Below are 18,027 nucleotides of genomic sequence, written 5' to 3' on the forward strand. Positions count from 1 at the left end.
ATGTCTGAGCATCTTATGATTTTTATGTGTAAGTAACTGCATATTTCTTTATTTCATGCATAACTTATCTCTTGCTTCTGTGTCTTTGCATGTCTCTACATTGTCTAATCCAGTGGTTCTCAAACTCAGTCCTCAGGACCCCACATAGTTCATGTTTTCCAGCACATCTGGCAGGTGAACAGGTGCAGTCAATACTCACTGACTCATTTTAAAATATCTACAGGTGGAACTAACTATTTTACTTGATTCTGTGTTGAGACCTGGAAAACATGCACTGTATGGGGTCCTGAGGACCGAGTTTGGGAACCTGTGGTCTAATCCAATACTAGCACTATTCCTTTCCTGCTTCAGTTTAGAACAACTTACATATGGTACATTGGCAGCATAACAGTAAAGGCCCATACACACTGGGCTCAAAACAGCTAATTTGAGCGGCTTTCAGCTCAAAGCCGCCCAGTGTGTATGTCCCGGCGATGAATGGTGATGTGTGCTCCCGCATCATTGCCGGGAAAGCCACTCATCTGCTGGTATTACCAGCAGATGTGCTGCTTTGAGGACGGCTTTGCATAGCGCTGTGCTATGCAGGGCCGCCAACAGAGGGGTGCTGTGGGTACAGCTGTCCCAGGCCCTGGCCTCTGGAGGGACCTGGGCAGCTGCCCACAGCGACAGTGGCACGGTGCCACCCCCTACACCCGTGGCCGTACACCGCCTCCCCCACCCGGCGGCCCCCCAACCAGGCATGCAGAAGGCAGAGCCTAGGACACAGAGGGGCTCGGCGCTCTGCAGGCTGCACTATGCGCTCCCGAGGAGATGCGCCGCTGAGGAGATGCGCCGCCACAGCTAGGTAAGTAATGGTACTCGGGGAGGGCATAATGGTACTGGGGGGGTGGAACCCGGACTGAACTACTGGGGTTATCATCGCTTCATAAATAGATCATGTAGGACAGTGGTCGCCAACCCGTCGCTCGCAAGCTACCGGTAGCTCGCCTGAGCGAAACGGGTGGCTCAACCACTGCTCCCTGCCCGGTCCGTCAGCCGGCTGTTGCCGCCGGCTTGTGCCGCTATACCAGCCGCCGACATGCGCCGCTACAGCTGCCGCTGCCATCTCCAGCCGTAGTCCTTGTTCCGGGTACCAGAGGAGACAGGCGCTAGGAGTCATATTTGACCTCTAGTGTCTGACAGGAAATACCACGCTAAGCACTCCCGGCATTTCCGGGTAACACTGCAGCGCTTCCCTGTCAGATGCTAAGTCAAATATAACTTCTTGCATGGTGTAAGGGAAAAAAGACTCCTTAAGCCAGGGGGAGGATGGAGCTGAGCTCCGAACACTGCAGCAGCCAGTAGGAGGGTGATGGAGCTGAGCTCCGAACACTGCAGCAGCCAGCAGGAGGACGATGGAGCTGAGCTCCTAACGCTGCAGCAGCCAGCAGGAGGATGATGGAGCTGAGCTCCGAACGCTGCAGCAGCCAGCAGCAAAGAGTTTATTATGGAGGAATTTATTATCGTGCAACTGTCCACTATGCCCATGTGAAGATGGGCATAGTGGAGGGGGCAAGCAGTGACCCCCTTGGCAATGAGGATTAACCCCTGGCAACAAAAATTAACCCCTGGCAGCAAGCAGGTAATTCATATTTTACTTTATTAGAAGCCTTACTGTGAGCAGAATCTTGTGTCAGGGGCATTGCGGCATGTAGCATAATGCATTTTGGGGGCTGTCCTGTGTCCCACCTGGGGCCGGCAGTGTCCTACCATGAATAGATGGTGTGCACATAGCCACAGCATCTATTCATAGAGGCTGGGGGAATGGCCAGCAGCTTTCAGCGCGCTGGCCTTGCCCCCATAGTGGAAAAAATGGGGGTCGTGGCCTTGCCGGAGTACCACAGTAGTAGGCCATCCATCCCATCACGCGCAGATGTCCCTTCGCCTCTGCCTCCTATGTTGGGAGGTATGTATGCGCCATATCAGACATTGCGGTGTGTGGCATAATGTGTCAGGGGCATTACAGTCTGTTGCATAATGTGTCAGGGGCATTACAGTGTGTGGCATAAGTATAAAGGGCATTTTTTGGTTATTATGCAGGTTTTTTTTTATTTTAGTAGCTCTTCAGGCGGTTTATTTTGTCTCGAGTAGCTCTCGCCCCAAAAAAGGTTGGCGACCACTGATGTAGGATATTGTGTGTAAAAGAATAAAATAGTATAATAATTAAGTACACCAGTTTATACCATGTTTTAATATCCATTCACTCTGTCCTATAGAAGTTAGAAAATGTTCAGGGAAATGTGGGCAGATTCTAGAGGAATGCTCCTGTCATGTTACCTGTGAGAACCTCAAAACCTGCTGCTCAGATTACCGCACATTCTGTGTCCGCATTTCGCCAGAATCTGGTCTGGTAATGGGAGGACGGGATTTTGTCATTCTGGATGGCATCTTCAATATTGGCTCAGACGTGAAATGCAGGTATGTGAATTGAAATGAATGTGCGCTGTAGCAAGATATGAGCATCTTTGATCCTTTGCTTAAACTTATGTCACAGTTGTTCTTTAATGTCATTACTTACATTAGGTCAGATGTATAGGCAATAAGGTACTGTAGCCTTATAATATACAAATGTGTATCACATGTATAGATAGAGCTCATAATTCCATTTGTATGGTGTGGTCAACTCCTGATGTTTGGGGAACATCAGGAGTTGACAGCAGCAGTATTAACACAAATGATGCATAGAAAAAACTGGCACTTAAACACTATAAATATATATATAGCTTGCAGGGAGCCCGGCACTCAGATATATTCCACTGGAAATGGCGATTTAAGGAACAATGGCTGTGGTGCCATCCTAGGGAGGTCCAAATAGATCCACCAAACAATACAGCATAGAAAGAGGCGGCACTCAGCAGACTTGAAGTAAATGGGTCCTTTAATCCAACAGTTTCGGGGTCACCCCCCGTCGTCAGGGACAGACAGCATACAGTTCACAAGATAGTACAGAAACTGACACATTTTTATACAAGAGCAATGCCCGCCCCTCACACAATTACTCACCAATTGCGCACACCTGCCGGGCTCCTGGGATCAGCTGCACACGGCGTCTGGGCCGGAAAGCCCTTCAGCTGCACATGTCCCCCATCCCCGACAGCCAGGGAAACAGGGTTCCGTCAACGCTAACCCGGCGGTCAGCCGCCAGCCGGAAGTGTCAGAATGAACGGAGGACAGCATGTACAAGCTGTATCACTTCCGCCATCCACACAATCCGCGGCCTGCCAACCACACCCAGAAGTGCGACCTAGTTCCTGCTTCCCCGGACGGAGCACAATCAGTAACCCTAGCACTGCTGGACAGAAAAAATATACATAAACAAACAGTAATGGTCTCAACACAGTACAGAAATAATGCGCCCGATTGTACACTGTAAGTGTAAAGAAAAAGTGATTGTATAAACGTGTGGTCAAGGAGCGGGTATTCCCCTCACTACCGCGGACCACACGCATAGCAACCACCATGACAACGCACGCATCATAAGAGGTGCCTGCAGCATCTCGGACTGAATGTGAGAGAAATGCATATGTGAAAGAATATAATACTTACATATGAAAAAAAGAAAAAAATACAGTAACATGAATCAACCCAAAAAGACAAATACATTTACAAGGAGGGAACACTAAATGGCAATCTGAGGGATTATATTTTAATCGAACAGAGTGAGGTGGTGATCTTATTTAGAAAGCCCCCATTAATTTTTGAATATATGGAATCCGCAGAAATGTTTAAAACCCTAACATAATAAGAGTAACCATTAAAATGGGATGTATAGGCGGAAAACACAATATATAGATGTATAATAATACAAATGCAGGCAGATGGTGGAGTACACAAATACAGACATGAATACATAGAGGATCCACAGCTCATAGGTAACACTGCAATCCCAAAGTCTCATTGAGACCATTTGGGGCCAGGGTTCCCAGCTGATAGATCCATCTACTCTCTCTCTGTAGCAGTGCTTTATTGCGGTTGCCCCCCCCCCTCCCCTAAGGGATTTGGGTACTTGATCTATGATGATGGAGCGTATACGATACACAGAGTGTTGGAAAGTCAGGCAATGCCTGGCAAATGGTTGGTCCGAGTGACCTGACTGTATGACTTGGTTTATTGCTGTCCTACGTAGGGCCATGCGTTCTTTAAACTGACGCTGAGTTTTCCCCACATAGGACAGCCCACACGGGCATGTTAGAAGATAAACCACATACATGGAGCTGCAGGTCAAGGGATGCTTAATGGGGACCAACTTTTTAGTCTGAGGATGTGTAAAATTTTCACCCACCAACATGGTTTTACAGGTTACACACCCCAAACAGCGTAAACACCCATTTTTCCTAGTTAGGAAATGAGAGGGTGCCGTCTTGTCCCAACCCGTGATATCCAGCTTCACCAGGTGGTCCTTTAGGTTGGCCTGCCTGGAGTAGCTGGGCATCAGCTGAGTGTTAAGTAGAAGAGGAAGGTCCCTATCCGTGGAGACAATGGGACACCACTTTTTGGCCTGTCTAGTGGTGGTTTTGCTATCCATGGAGAATTTATTTACCCAAGGAAATTTATTTTTGGATTCAGGTGTGTCCAGTGTGGATTTGGGGACTAGGGTTTGATCCCTATTTAGGCCTAACACCTTATCTTTAATGGGCAATAGAGTGGGGCGCGGATAACCCCTCTGGACAAATTTGTCCACCATGGATTCAAGTGCTGCTGGCACAGCTGCTTCCTCCGAGGTTATACGTCGTACCCGCAACAATTGCGAGTACGGTAAACCTCTGCGGACAGGTGATGGGTGGGAACTATTGTGTAGTAGAAGGGTGTTCCTGTCAGTACTTTTAGTAAACAGGGCGGCGACTAATTTACCCGACTGGAGAGAGATGTCGACATCTAAAAATTGCACTCGTTGTACATCTATATTGGAGGTTAGTTGGATCACACTTCCTGAGTCATTATGTCCCTTCAACAGATCAACCAAAGTAGCAGGATTTTTGGACCAGAAAATTAGCAGATCGTCAATATAACAGTAGTACATGACTACTCCATCCAATAATTTATCACCTTGGAAAAACAGATTGCTCCACCTTATACATAAAAGTATTTGCATAGGCCGGGGCCACGGCGGACCCCATGGCCACGCCCGACCGCTGTATATAGAATTTCCCATCATGTAGGAAATAGTTCCTGGTTAAAACAAGAACCAGTAATTTCAAAAACAGCTCTATAGGTGGACCAAGGTATAATGGATTGTTGCTCAACAGGGATCTCACCGCCTCCACACCTGCATCATGTGGGATACAGGTGTAGAGGCTAGCGACATCCGCACTGCAAAGACAGGTAATAGTAGACACATCACAGGTGAGGGGCAGGTCCCTCAGTATCACCAGCAACGAAGTAGTGTCCTTCAGGTACGCAGGCAGAGCCTGGACACACGGGTTTAATAGAGAGTCCAGAAACACAGAAATAGGGTGGAACTGGATGCTATTCTCACGCAGGCCGTCCGTGATGGACACATTTCTACAGACCTGAAACACGCCCTTACAGTTGAATATCCTCGGGTTCCATTGTTTTATTCAATACCCAAGATACATAAGGGCCTGAGGGACCCTCCTGGCCGTCCCATCATCTCGGCCAGGGGGTCCTGAGGGACCTGCACCTGTGATGTGTCTACTATTACCTGTCTTTGCACTGCGGATGTCGCTAGCCTCTACACCTGTATCCCACATGATGCAGGTGTAGAGGCGGTGAGATCCCTGTTGAGCAACAATCCATTATACCTTGGTCCACCTATAGAGCTGTTTTTGAAATTACTGGTTCTTGTTTTAACCAGGAACTATTTCCTACATGATGGGAAATTCTATATACAGCGGTCGGGCGTGGCCATGGGGTCCGCCGTGGCCCGGCCTATGCAAATACTTTTATGTATAAGGTGGAGCAATCTTTGTTTTTTCCAAGGTGATACATTATTGGATGGAGTAGTCATGTACTACCGTTATATTGACGATCTGCTAATTTTCTGGTCCAAAAATCCTGCTACTTTGGTTGATCTGTTAAAGGGACATAATGACTCAGGAAGTGTAATCCAACTAACCTCCAATATAGATGTACAACGAGTGCAATTTTTAGATGTCGACATCTCTCTCCAGTCGGGTAAATTAGTCGCCGCCCTGTTTACTAAAAGTACTGACAGGAACACCCTTCTACTACACAATAGTTCCCACCCATCACCTGTCCGCAGAGGTTTACCGTACTCGCAATTGTTGCGGGTACGACGTATAACCTCGGAGGAAGCAGCTGTCCCAGCAGCACTTGAATCCATGGTGGACAAATTTGTCCAGAATGGTTATCCGTGCCCCACTCTATTGCCCATTAAAGATAAGGTGTTGGGCCTAAATAGGGATCAAACCCTAGTCCCCAAATCCACACTGGACACACCTGAATCCAAAAATTAATTTCCTTGGGTAAATAAATTCTCCAAGGATAGCAAAACCACCACTAGACAGGCAAAAAGTGGTGGCCCATTGTCTCCACGGATAGGGACCTTCCTCTTCTACTTAACACTCAGCTGATGCCCAGCTACTCCAGGCAGGCCAACCTAAAGGACCACCTGGTGAAGCTGGATATCACGGGTTGGGACAAGACGGCACCCTCTCATTTCCTAACTAGGAAAAATGGGTGTTTACGCTGTTTGGGGTGTGTAACCTGTAAAACCATGTTGGTGGGTGAAAATTTTATACATCCTCAGACTAAAAAGTTGGTCCCCATTAAGCATCCCTTGACCTGCAGCTCCATGTATGTGGTTTATCTTCTAACATGCCCGTGTGGGCTGTCCTATGTGGGGAAAACTCAGCGTCAGTTTAAAGAACGCATGGCCCTACATAGGACAGCAATAAACCAAGCCATACAGTCAGGTCACTCGGACCAACCATTTGCCAGGCATTGCCTGACTTTCCAACACTCTGTGAATCGTATACGCTCCATCATCATAGATCAAGTACCCAAATCTCTTAGGGGGGGCAACCGCAATAAAGCACTGCTACAGAGAGAGAGTAGATGGATCTATCAGCTGGGAACCCTGGCCCCAAATGGTCTCAATGAGACTTTGGGATTGCAGTGTTACCTATGAGCTGTGGATCCTCTATGTATTCATGTCTGTATTTGTGTACTCCACCATCTGCCTGCATTTGTATTATTATACATCTATATATTATGTTTTCCTCCTATACATCCCATTTTAATGGTTACTCTTATTATGTTAGGGTTTTAAACATTTCTGCGGATTCCATACATTCAAAAATTAATGGGGGCTTTCTAAATAAGATCACCACCTCACTCTGTTCGATTAAAATATAATCCCTCAGATTGCCATTTAGTGTTCCCTCCTTGTAAATGTATTTGTCTTTTTGGGTTGATTCATGTTATTGTATTTTTTTATTTTTTTCATATGTAAGTATTATATTCTTTCACATATGTATTTCTCTCACATTCAGTCCGAGATGTTGCAGGCACCTCTTATGGTGCGTGCGTTGTCATGGTGGTTGCTATGCGTGTGGTCCGCGGTAGTAAGGGGAATACCCGCTCCGGGACCACACGTTTATACAATCACTTTTTCTTTACACTTACAGTGTACAATCGGGCGCATTATTTCTGTACTGTGTTGAGACCATTACTGTTTGTTTATGTATATTTTTTCTGTCCAGCAGTGCTAGGGTTACTGATTGTGCTCCGTCCGGGGAAGCAGGAACTAGGTCGCACTTCCGGGTGTGGTTGGCAGGCCGCGGATTGTGTGGATGGCGGAAGTGATACAGCTTGTACATGCTGTCCTCCGTTCATTCTGACACTTCCGGCTGGGGCTGACCGCCGGGTTAGCGTTGACGGAACCCTGTTTCCCTGGCTGTCGGGCATGGGGGACATGTGCAGCTGAAGGGCTTTCCGGCCCAGACGCCGTGTGCAGCTGATCCTAGGAGCCCGGCAGGTGTGCGCAATTGGTGAGTAATTGTGTGAGGGGCGGGCATTGCTCTTGTATAAAAATGTGTCAGTTTCTGTACTATCTTGTGAACTGTATGCTGTCTGTCCCTGACGACGGGGGGTGACCCCGAAACTGTTGGATTAAAGGACCCATTTACTTCAAGTCTGCTGAGTGCCGCCTCTTTCTATGCTATATATATATATATATAATTTGGCAGAGGTGCGGCACTCAGCTATTCTAATTTCCACTCGGGGAGGCAGTGGTTAACTCTCCCCGAGTGGACATTGGAATAGCTGAGTGCAGCACCTCTGCCACATTGTATTGCAGCGGGTTGCCCGCTTCAGTGAGGGCACCAGCGTATATCATCAGCTTTAATTTGGAGTGCCGGACCCCAAAATTTGTATATATATATATATATATATAACAGAAGAAAGGAGGAGCGCACAGGTGAGTATAATCATACAGCGTTTACTTGAAAAAAGTGTAGGCTCACATACAATTAAAATAGCAGTATTCAGCTTGTGTGAGAATCACCGTCAATACGTCAGCTTCATAACACGGGCACCAGGAGGACATCCAGGAAAACCGGCAGATGGAAGTAGCTGCGGCGAGGACGGAGTTCAAGACACGAGGACTGCACATCAGACGGGAACCACAGTACAACGATCCGATACGTCAGGTGACCACGCCCCAACGCGTTTCGTCACTGATGACTTCGTCAGGAGGCGTGTCAGAGGTAAGTATGACAGGGTATTTTATAAGCCAGCTAATTGAGCTCAATGAGTAAACAGCATATACTAATTAAGTGAAATGTGCAGATTGCACGCAGAGAGAAAGAACAAACATTCAATTTAATTAATTTAACAGTATCCAAACTGGCAGCAAAAGCATATAAACGCCCCAGCTGGAATTACAACACTTCATAACATTTATTAATAAATATTAAAAAATATATATACAATAATCAAATATAAAAGTACAAAAATACAAAAATATGAAGGTACAAAAGATACTCTAAACCGAGTTAATAAAAACAGCATATAAATGTATAAGGATATATCATTAAAAATACATAGCTAATGCTCAGATACGGAGATGAACAATTATAGGGAAGGAGAAATACCGTACAAAAATACAAACATACAAAAATACAAAAAGTTAATAGAGAAGTGGGACGAGAGAGGAGAATAGTGTTAGTAACCTCAATAATGGGATAATGAGTATAAACAGATAAAAATATATATATGTATATAATAGGTGGATTTATAACCACCCATAAACCGTCATAACATAAAAGAGACATCAATTTAAATATATATATAGATTCTTATCAGATATAAAGAAACCGTACAATAAAGTGCAATATAACAGAGAGAGGGGGTAGTACATTGTTCTGCACAGGAGCGATGCCGGGACACTCGCACTAAAGGATCCGTGAAGGGGCAAAAACCCAACAACAACACGGAGCCAGTGTAAGCGCCCCACATCAAACCTATTAGTGCAGAAAGGGTACAATGTCGACCCCCTCATTTAAACCCATAGGAGACATAGTGTTTAAAGTGTAAATCCAAAATGTCTCTCTTTTACTCAACTTTGTGAGGATATCACCACCTCTCTCATCGAGGGTGATGTGCTCTAATGCTTTGAAAGAAAAATTCTGTAGATCAGAAGCACAACAGGAAGCAAAGTGTCGAGGGACACTGTGTGTTGACACTTTATTTGTAATACTCCTAGTGTGTTCTAACACTCGTAATTTTAAAACCCTTTTAGTCTTTCCGACATATTTTTTGCCGCATTTACACATAAGCATATATATAACGTGTGTAGTAAGACATGACATCCTACTCTTAATATGCCAAGATTTTGTGTGTTCGGAGTTCCAGAAAATGGATCTTTCTTTATCAGCAAACTTGCAAACTTTGCATTTATTGCATGGAAAAAATCCATTGCAAGTTTTTAACCAACCTTCTTTATGGTCATCAACTCCTTTTAACATACTGGGCGCCAATCTATTCTTGAGGGAAGCAGCTTTTCTGAAAATAACTTGTGGTTTTTCAGGCAATAAGGGTTTTAAAATCGGATCAAGCAATAGTACATCCCAATGTTGGGTAAGAATCTGTCTAATTTTATTACTATCGCTATTAAACTTAGTAACAAACGGGACCATAGTGTTGGAATTATGAGGTCTCTCCTTATATTGAAGTAATTCTTTCCTATCACGTTTACGAGCCTTTTCCTTACAACTAAGAATCAATTCATTAGGGTATTTCTTTTCGAGGAATCTGCCGCTATATATATCAGCTTGTTCTTCAAATTTATCGATATTAGCACAGTTCCTACGCACTCGCACAAACTGTGAATAGGGAATATTATTTACCCATTTTTTTAGGTGGCAGCTGTTATAGTGTACGTAGCTGTTACTATCAACTTGTTTGATAAAGGTACTGGTTTCAATGAATTTATGATCCTCTGACCAATTGCTGGTGTCCAAGAATAAATCAAGAAATTCAATCTTGTTTTTATCGGTTTTTGATGTAAAACGAAGATTATGACAATTGATATTAATGTCTCTAACAAAATCATTAAAAAGACTCTCCTCACCATCCCAAATAATAATAATATCGTCGATATAACGATTATAACTAACAATATTTTTCTTGTAGATAGAGTTAATTTCAATATTAGACTCCTCCCACTGTCCTAAATATAAATTGGCGAGGCTGGGAGCATAGGGCGTTCCCATAGCAACCCCGCATAATTGTACAAAGTATTCACTCTGGAACACAAAAATATTATTACTCATGACCACCCGAATACTATCTAAAATGAATTTGCGAAAAGTGTCATTAAGCGTATGATCACCATCAAGATAATATTTAATAGCTTGGAGGCCGCCCTCATGGGGAATAGAAGTATAAAGTGCCTCTACATCAATAGTGCACCATCTGTATGTGTGTTTCCATTCGAACTCCTCAAGCATCATGAGAATCTGTGTAGAGTCTTTAGTAAAAGAATCCAATTTCACCACATATTTCTGTATATGTATGTCAATAAATTCAGAAAGACTTGCAGTAGCTGAATTTATTCCAGCGACGATAGGTCGCCCAGGGGGTTTTATCAAACGTTTATGTATTTTCTTGAGAGACGGAACCTACATATTATGTGCTAACCGTGCGCAGATCCTCTACTTGTATGTATCTTTGTTGTCTTTTTCTGGATTTGCTGCAGGTTTCATTATTACCTGATAAAGTTTGTACAGGTTGCTATTTAAAGCTATTATAAAATTGATCTGATACTGTCACTATTGAGGTAGTCTGACAGTTTTTATAATGGAGAGAAATTCTAAACGTTTAGAAGATTGTCATAGACGTTTTAATAATGTTTTTGAGACCAGTCATAAGGTTGTTACTGTGCCTGGTACTCAGAATGCTAATGATTTGGATGATTTATGTTCTCAGATTGAGAAATTAAATATAAAGGAGATGAAAATTAATTGGGAAATTACTACCCTGGAGAATTACATTCAGGCTAATAGGATTCCCAGGGGATTGCGACTCACTAAACATCCCACTTTCGGCAATGATAAAAAAGATTTTATTGATAACTGGTTTAATATTTTAGACGAGTGTTCTATGCAACTTATGAGACTGATTATTAGGGAAAGAAAAAACGAAATTGCTGTTATAGGTAATGAAATTGATGCCCTTGAGTCTAAACTCACTCCGGTAAAAGATCTAAAGGAATATAAAGACATTATTGCCATGAGTGATCTCAGGTTTAAAAAAAATTGAGGATGATATTGTTGATATTAAGGTTAAAAAATTTAAACGTGATCTTAATGATTATAAAGAGGGTAATATCCACAAATGGCCACAAAACCAAACTTTTAGACCTGATAATCAATCAAGATATAATAGTAATAAAAGAACTTCCCAATACAGACAATCGGATAATAATTGGCAGAGAGTGCCATATAGAAATAAAAATAAAAATTGGATAAGACATTCTGATTCCCCTAATCATTCGGATAGACCTCAGTCTGAAACATATACGCATAATCGTTTTCAGGTGCTCAATACTCCTAATAGGAACAGACAGGAGGTTTTTCAAGAACGCCCTCAATGGAGGAACTACAAGAGAGGCGTTTTGGATACAGAGAACAGTCCAAATATCTCGCAAAAAAGAAAACAGGAGTCTGTAGACGTGGGAAAAGAGGGGGAAAGAGGTCAAAAACAAAGAAAATACAATCTGTAGAGTGTAACATAGGTGTGTTTAATTTATCTGACCATCCTCTTACTAAAGATGAAAAAGATGTTTTGAGCAAAGGATTATCTTTTGCTCCTCAAAAAGGCCCTGACCCCTTTGAATTATTTATAGATGCCAATAAATTCGTGCGCACTCTCACTTTAAAACGTCACTTTGCTAAGATGAATAAAAACAATGACGTTATGGAGACAGAGAGCACCCAGATTACCAGTGAGACTAAACTTAAACCTAAATCTAGTTTCTATCCTATTGAGTCGCGTGGCAGCAATGTGGATACCTTTTTTAATCTAATAAAGAAAGATTTTGATAGATTATGTGATGCTAATAATAGCCACACTATTAGAGATAACCTCAAAAAACATGAAAGAGCAGCCATTAAAAAATTGGAGGATAACCATAATATAGTGATTAAATCGGCTGACAAGGGGGGTGGGATAGTTGTCTTGAATCGCGATGATTATCTTGAGGAAGCATATCGGCTCCTTAATGATGAGAACACCTATCGCAAGTTGGCGACTGATCCCACTCCCCTTGTCATTGATAAAATTAAAGAACTTATGAAATATGGTATCGAGAATGGCTGTATTACTATTGGCGAATCTAAATACATCATTAATGAAAATCCACCTTTAGCGCTGTTTTATTATATGCCGAAAATACATAAACGTTTGATAAAACCCCCTGGGCGACCTATCGTCGCTGGAATAAATTCAGCTACTGCAAGTCTTTCTGAATTTATTGACATACATATACAGAAATATGTGGTGAAATTGGATTCTTTTACTAAAGACTCTACACAGATTCTCATGATGCTTGAGGAGTTCGAATGGAAACACACATACAGATGGTGCACTATTGATGTAGAGGCACTTTATACTTCTATTCCCCATGAGGGCGGCCTCCAAGCTATTAAATATTATCTTGATGGTGATCATACGCTTAATGACACTTTTCGCAAATTCATTTTAGATAGTATTCGGGTGGTCATGAGTAATAATATTTTTGTGTTCCAGAGTGAATACTTTGTACAATTATGCGGGGTTGCTATGGGAACGCCCTATGCTCCCAGCCTCGCCAATTTATATTTAGGACAGTGGGAGGAGTCTAATATTGAAATTAACTCTATCTACAAGAAAAATATTGTTAGTTATAATCGTTATATCGACGATATTATTATTATTTGGGATGGTGAGGAGAGTCTTTTTAATGATTTTGTTAGAGACATTAATATCAATTGTCATAATCTTCGTTTTACATCAAAAACCGATAAAAACAAGATTGAATTTCTTGATTTATTCTTGGACACCAGCAATTGGTCAGAGGATCATAAATTCATTGAAACCAGTACCTTTATCAAACAAGTTGATAGTAACAGCTACGTACACTATAACAGCTGCCACCTAAAAAAATGGGTAAATAATATTCCCTATTCACAGTTTGTGCGAGTGCGTAGGAACTGTGCTAATATCGATAAATTTGAAGAACAAGCTGATATATATAGCGGCAGATTCCTCGAAAAGAAATACCCTAATGAATTGATTCTTAGTTGTAAGGAAAAGGCTCGTAAACGTGATAGGAAAGAATTACTTCAATATAAGGAGAGACCTCATAATTCCAACACTATGGTCCCGTTTGTTACTAAGTTTAATAGCGATAGTAATAAAATTAGACAGATTCTTACCCAACATTGGGATGTACTATTGCTTGATCCGATTTTAAAACCCTTATTGCCTGAAAAACCACAAGTTATTTTCAGAAAAGCTGCTTCCCTCAAGAATAGATTGGCGCCCAGTATGTTAAAAGGAGTTGATGACCATAAAGAAGGTTGGTTAAAAACTTGCAATGGATTTTTTCCATGCAATAAATGCAAAGTTTGCAAGTTTGCTGATAAAGAAAGATCCATTTTCTGGAACTCCGAACACACAAAATCTTGGCATATTAAGAGTAGGATGTCATGTCTTACTACACACGTTATATATATGCTTATGTGTAAATGCGGCAAAAAATATGTCGGAAAGACTAAAAGGGTTTTAAAATTACGAGTGTTAGAACACACTAGGAGTATTACAAATAAAGTGTCAACACACAGTGTCCCTCGACACTTTGCTTCCTGTTGTGCTTCTGATCTACAGAATTTTTCTTTCAAAGCATTAGAGCACATCACCCTCGATGAGAGAGGTGGTGATATCCTCACAAAGTTGAGTAAAAGAGAGACATTTTGGATTTACACTTTAAACACTATGTCTCCTATGGGTTTAAATGAGGGGGTCGACATTGTACCCTTTCTGCACTAATAGGTTTGATGTGGGGCGCTTACACTGGCTCCGTGTTGTTGTTGGGTTTTTGCCCCTTCACGGATCCTTTAGTGCGAGTGTCCCGGCATCGCTCCTGTGCAGAACAATGTACTACCCCCTCTCTCTGTTATATTGCACTTTATTGTACGGTTTCTTTATATCTGATAAGAATCTATATATATATTTAAATTGATGTCTCTTTTATGTTATGACGGTTTATGGGTGGTTATAAATCCACCTATTATATACATATATATATTTTTATCTGTTTATACTCATTATCCCATTATTGAGGTTACTAACACTATTCTCCTCTCTCGTCCCACTTCTCTATTAACTTTTTGTATTTTTGTATGTTTGTATTTTTGTACGGTATTTCTCCTTCCCTATAATTGTTCATCTCCGTATCTGAGCATTAGCTATGTATTTTTAATGATATATCCTTATACATTTATATGCTGTTTTTATTAACTCGGTTTAGAGTATCTTTTGTACCTTCATATTTTTGTATTTTTGTACTTTTATATTTGATTATTGTATATATATTTTTTAATATTTATTAATAAATGTTATGAAGTGTTGTAATTCCAGCTGGGGCGTTTATATGCTTTTGCTGCCAGTTTGGATACTGTTAAATTAATTAAATTGAATGTTTGTTCTTTCTCTCTGCGTGCAATCTGCACATTTCACTTAATTAGTATATGCTGTTTACTCATTGAGCTCAATTAGCTGGCTTATAAAATACCCTGTCATACTTACCTCTGACACGCCTCCTGACGAAGTCATCAGTGACGAAACGCGTTGGGGCGTGGTCACCTGACGTATCGGATCGTTGTACTGTGGTTCCCGTCTGATGTGCAGTCCTCGTGTCTTGAACTCCGTCCTCGCCGCAGCTACTTCCATCTGCCGGTTTTCCTGGATGTCCTCCTGGTGCCCGTGTTATGAAGCTGACGTATTGACGGTGATTCTCACACAAGCTGAATACTGCTATTTTAATTGTATGTGAGCCTACACTTTTTTCAAGTAAACGCTGTATGATTATACTCACCTGTGCGCTCCTCCTTTCTTCTGTTTTATACATTTACCGTGGCCGTGACAAGCCTATTTGGAGTGAGCAGCACCACATTCTTGAGAGACGGAACCTACATATTATGTGCTAACCGTGCGCAGATCCTCTACTTGTATGTATGTATATATATATATATATATATATATATATATATTAAAAAGGGTAATTAAGTGCACAAAATAACCTTACAACCAATATAAAATGCGGTCATCCACAGGTAAAAGGGCTAATAGTCCCATCCAGCAAATTCAATGCACTTAGGGTTTGTTTCTTTCACCTGGCAGCTCCAAATCACCTGGTGTAAAGTTTCTATAGGAATAAAAAAGAGCGCTCCATAGTGCAATATGAAACAGGTATAATATGTTTTATTTAAAACAATTTCCCAAGCAAAAGCAGGTGCAGGGTAACATACCACAGTTAGCGGTTCAACAACCACACGGAAACAGCGTGTATGTTGGTGTCGCCGACACATTTAATGTTGGAGCGGTTATCGACCTTTTGAATGCTGGGGCAGGCGACTGATGTCACAGGACGTCAGCGTCTGCCCCCCCCTCTTTGGTGGACACTGAAGTGAAAGTTCAGACTGACTTTGATTTCAGGAGAAATCATTCAGTGGTCGGCGATAGTCCTGCTGATTTCTCCTGCTAGTCGATGTGTTAGCAAACAGGGGATTCTGGGGCAGGGTGGCGTTTCAGCGATCAGTAAGCAGTAAAATTTTCAAACAGTGTACCCCCCTCTCCACATACAGAAAAATACTCCCACAATTGACTTGACAATGACTGCACAGAACTCAGTATCGCGCAATAAACTATTCTGCTTGTAAACCACCCAAGGAAAGTGACCTACCTTTACAGATGAATCACAGTACATGTCCCATGTTGTTCTTCTCAGGTTTAATAATGAAATCATTGTAAATGGTTATATCGATGAAGCTATGAAGGCACACTGTGTGTCACCACTACTCTACGAGACTGGCCGTATTCCCTTTCAGATATCTGTAGATGGAGGAAACACCTATCCTTACTCAGGCACTTGGATATCAGGTAAATATATGAACCTTAACTTTTTCCATTTCAAACACAAAACTTTTAAGAACTCTACAGCAGAATCGACACAGTCTACAGAAAATACCTAATTAGTATGGCAAGTATGATTGTTTCGATATCTTGAAAAAGTGCTGTTCAGATCTGTAAAACACCTTGGGGGCAGAGCACGATGCTTAAACAAATCAAGGAGTCGTTGACTTACAGTAAGTCAATGAAGCTGAGAGTTCCAACAAATGCGCCTGCAAATAACAGATTTAAACGATTGCTCTCACAACAACCCATGCATCTATAGCTGACAGCATACAGTATGCCAAGATTAAAACCGGCAAAATATCTGCAATAATGGCTACATACAGTATATTTATACCCACTGCTACCAAGACTGAGTAGAGACAGAGATCACTAGAACCATGTTAACTCTTTCAGTTCCAATATCTAGTCAGACTCAACAGCCCTAGCGCTAGTAGCAGATCCAATGGTGAGCCACTTTAAAATAAGAACATTAACATCGTTAAACATTCAATGTAGATCATTTTTTGATGGAAAAAAAATGGCAATTACAATTAATTTAAACATTTTTAAACCAGAATTGCAAAAAAATTGGGACTGCAAAGGGTTAAAATCCATGGTGACTATTGGCAATGTATTTGTCCTGGACAGCTGGTTCTGAGTCATCAGATCCACAAAGATTTGACTGGCCAATGCAAATTAATGATCATAAAGGGGTTGTTTTATACAGAGTGCACTGTCTAAATTCAAAATTGTGCATTAGTAATTCAGTGCAGCTCCGTCCTGCCATTATATTTTCAATTGACTGATACAATTAACAAGCATCATAATATGTTTTGTATGTTACGTATTGCGTGTCTGCGGTGTATGGACTTACATGTCCACCCCCAACCTAGCATAGTATTTATACACTACCCAGATGATATTAAAACATGCCCCACCACGGACATAGCATTTATACCTTTACCATTTCTCCCAACAAGACCCATTCAGGAGGCACACAATGTTTTCTTCCGGGACTTCCCTCTTAATTTATGATTGCTATCACTTGAATTAAAACATCTTTCCTCTCACCTTTCCTCTCACCTTTCCTCTCACCTTTTATCCCCTTGAAGGAAATAAAGCATGAGAGGGGTAGAAAATAAAAGGAAGGAATGGAGAGAAGAAGGAAGTGGCAGTCAATGGAACGGAAATAGATTTTTGATCCATAGCATAGTGTAAGTTTGGCCCTAACTATGAAAGGCAGGGGTTGGGATCATTTGGTCTATTGCATTATGGTCGAAAGTCATTAGGTCGAATCCATTAGGTCGACATGCTAAAAGGTCGACATGACTCTAGGTCGACATGGGA

The 18,027-nt window shown here is 41.9% G+C and overlaps 1 protein-coding gene across 2 annotated transcripts in view; it reads left to right on the forward strand.

The window, feature by feature from the left end:
* The window catches only part of SUSD2 (sushi domain containing 2), a 179,265-nt gene that overhangs the window by 76,266 nt on the left and 84,972 nt on the right, over window positions 1-18,027 (forward strand). For both annotated transcript variants that reach the window (XM_083151485.1, XM_083151486.1), the window contains exons 14-15: window positions 2,256-2,457; window positions 16,514-16,665. In XM_083151485.1, the coding sequence (XP_083007611.1) occupies window positions 2,256-2,457; window positions 16,514-16,665 (354 nt within the window). The remainder of the gene's footprint in view (window positions 1-2,255; window positions 2,458-16,513; window positions 16,666-18,027) is intronic.

The sequence above is a fragment of the Crinia signifera genome, chromosome 1 (assembly GCF_055691185.1).
Source record: "Crinia signifera chromosome 1, ASM5569118v1, whole genome shotgun sequence".
In the NCBI taxonomy this organism is placed as follows: domain Eukaryota; kingdom Metazoa; phylum Chordata; class Amphibia; order Anura; family Myobatrachidae; genus Crinia; species Crinia signifera.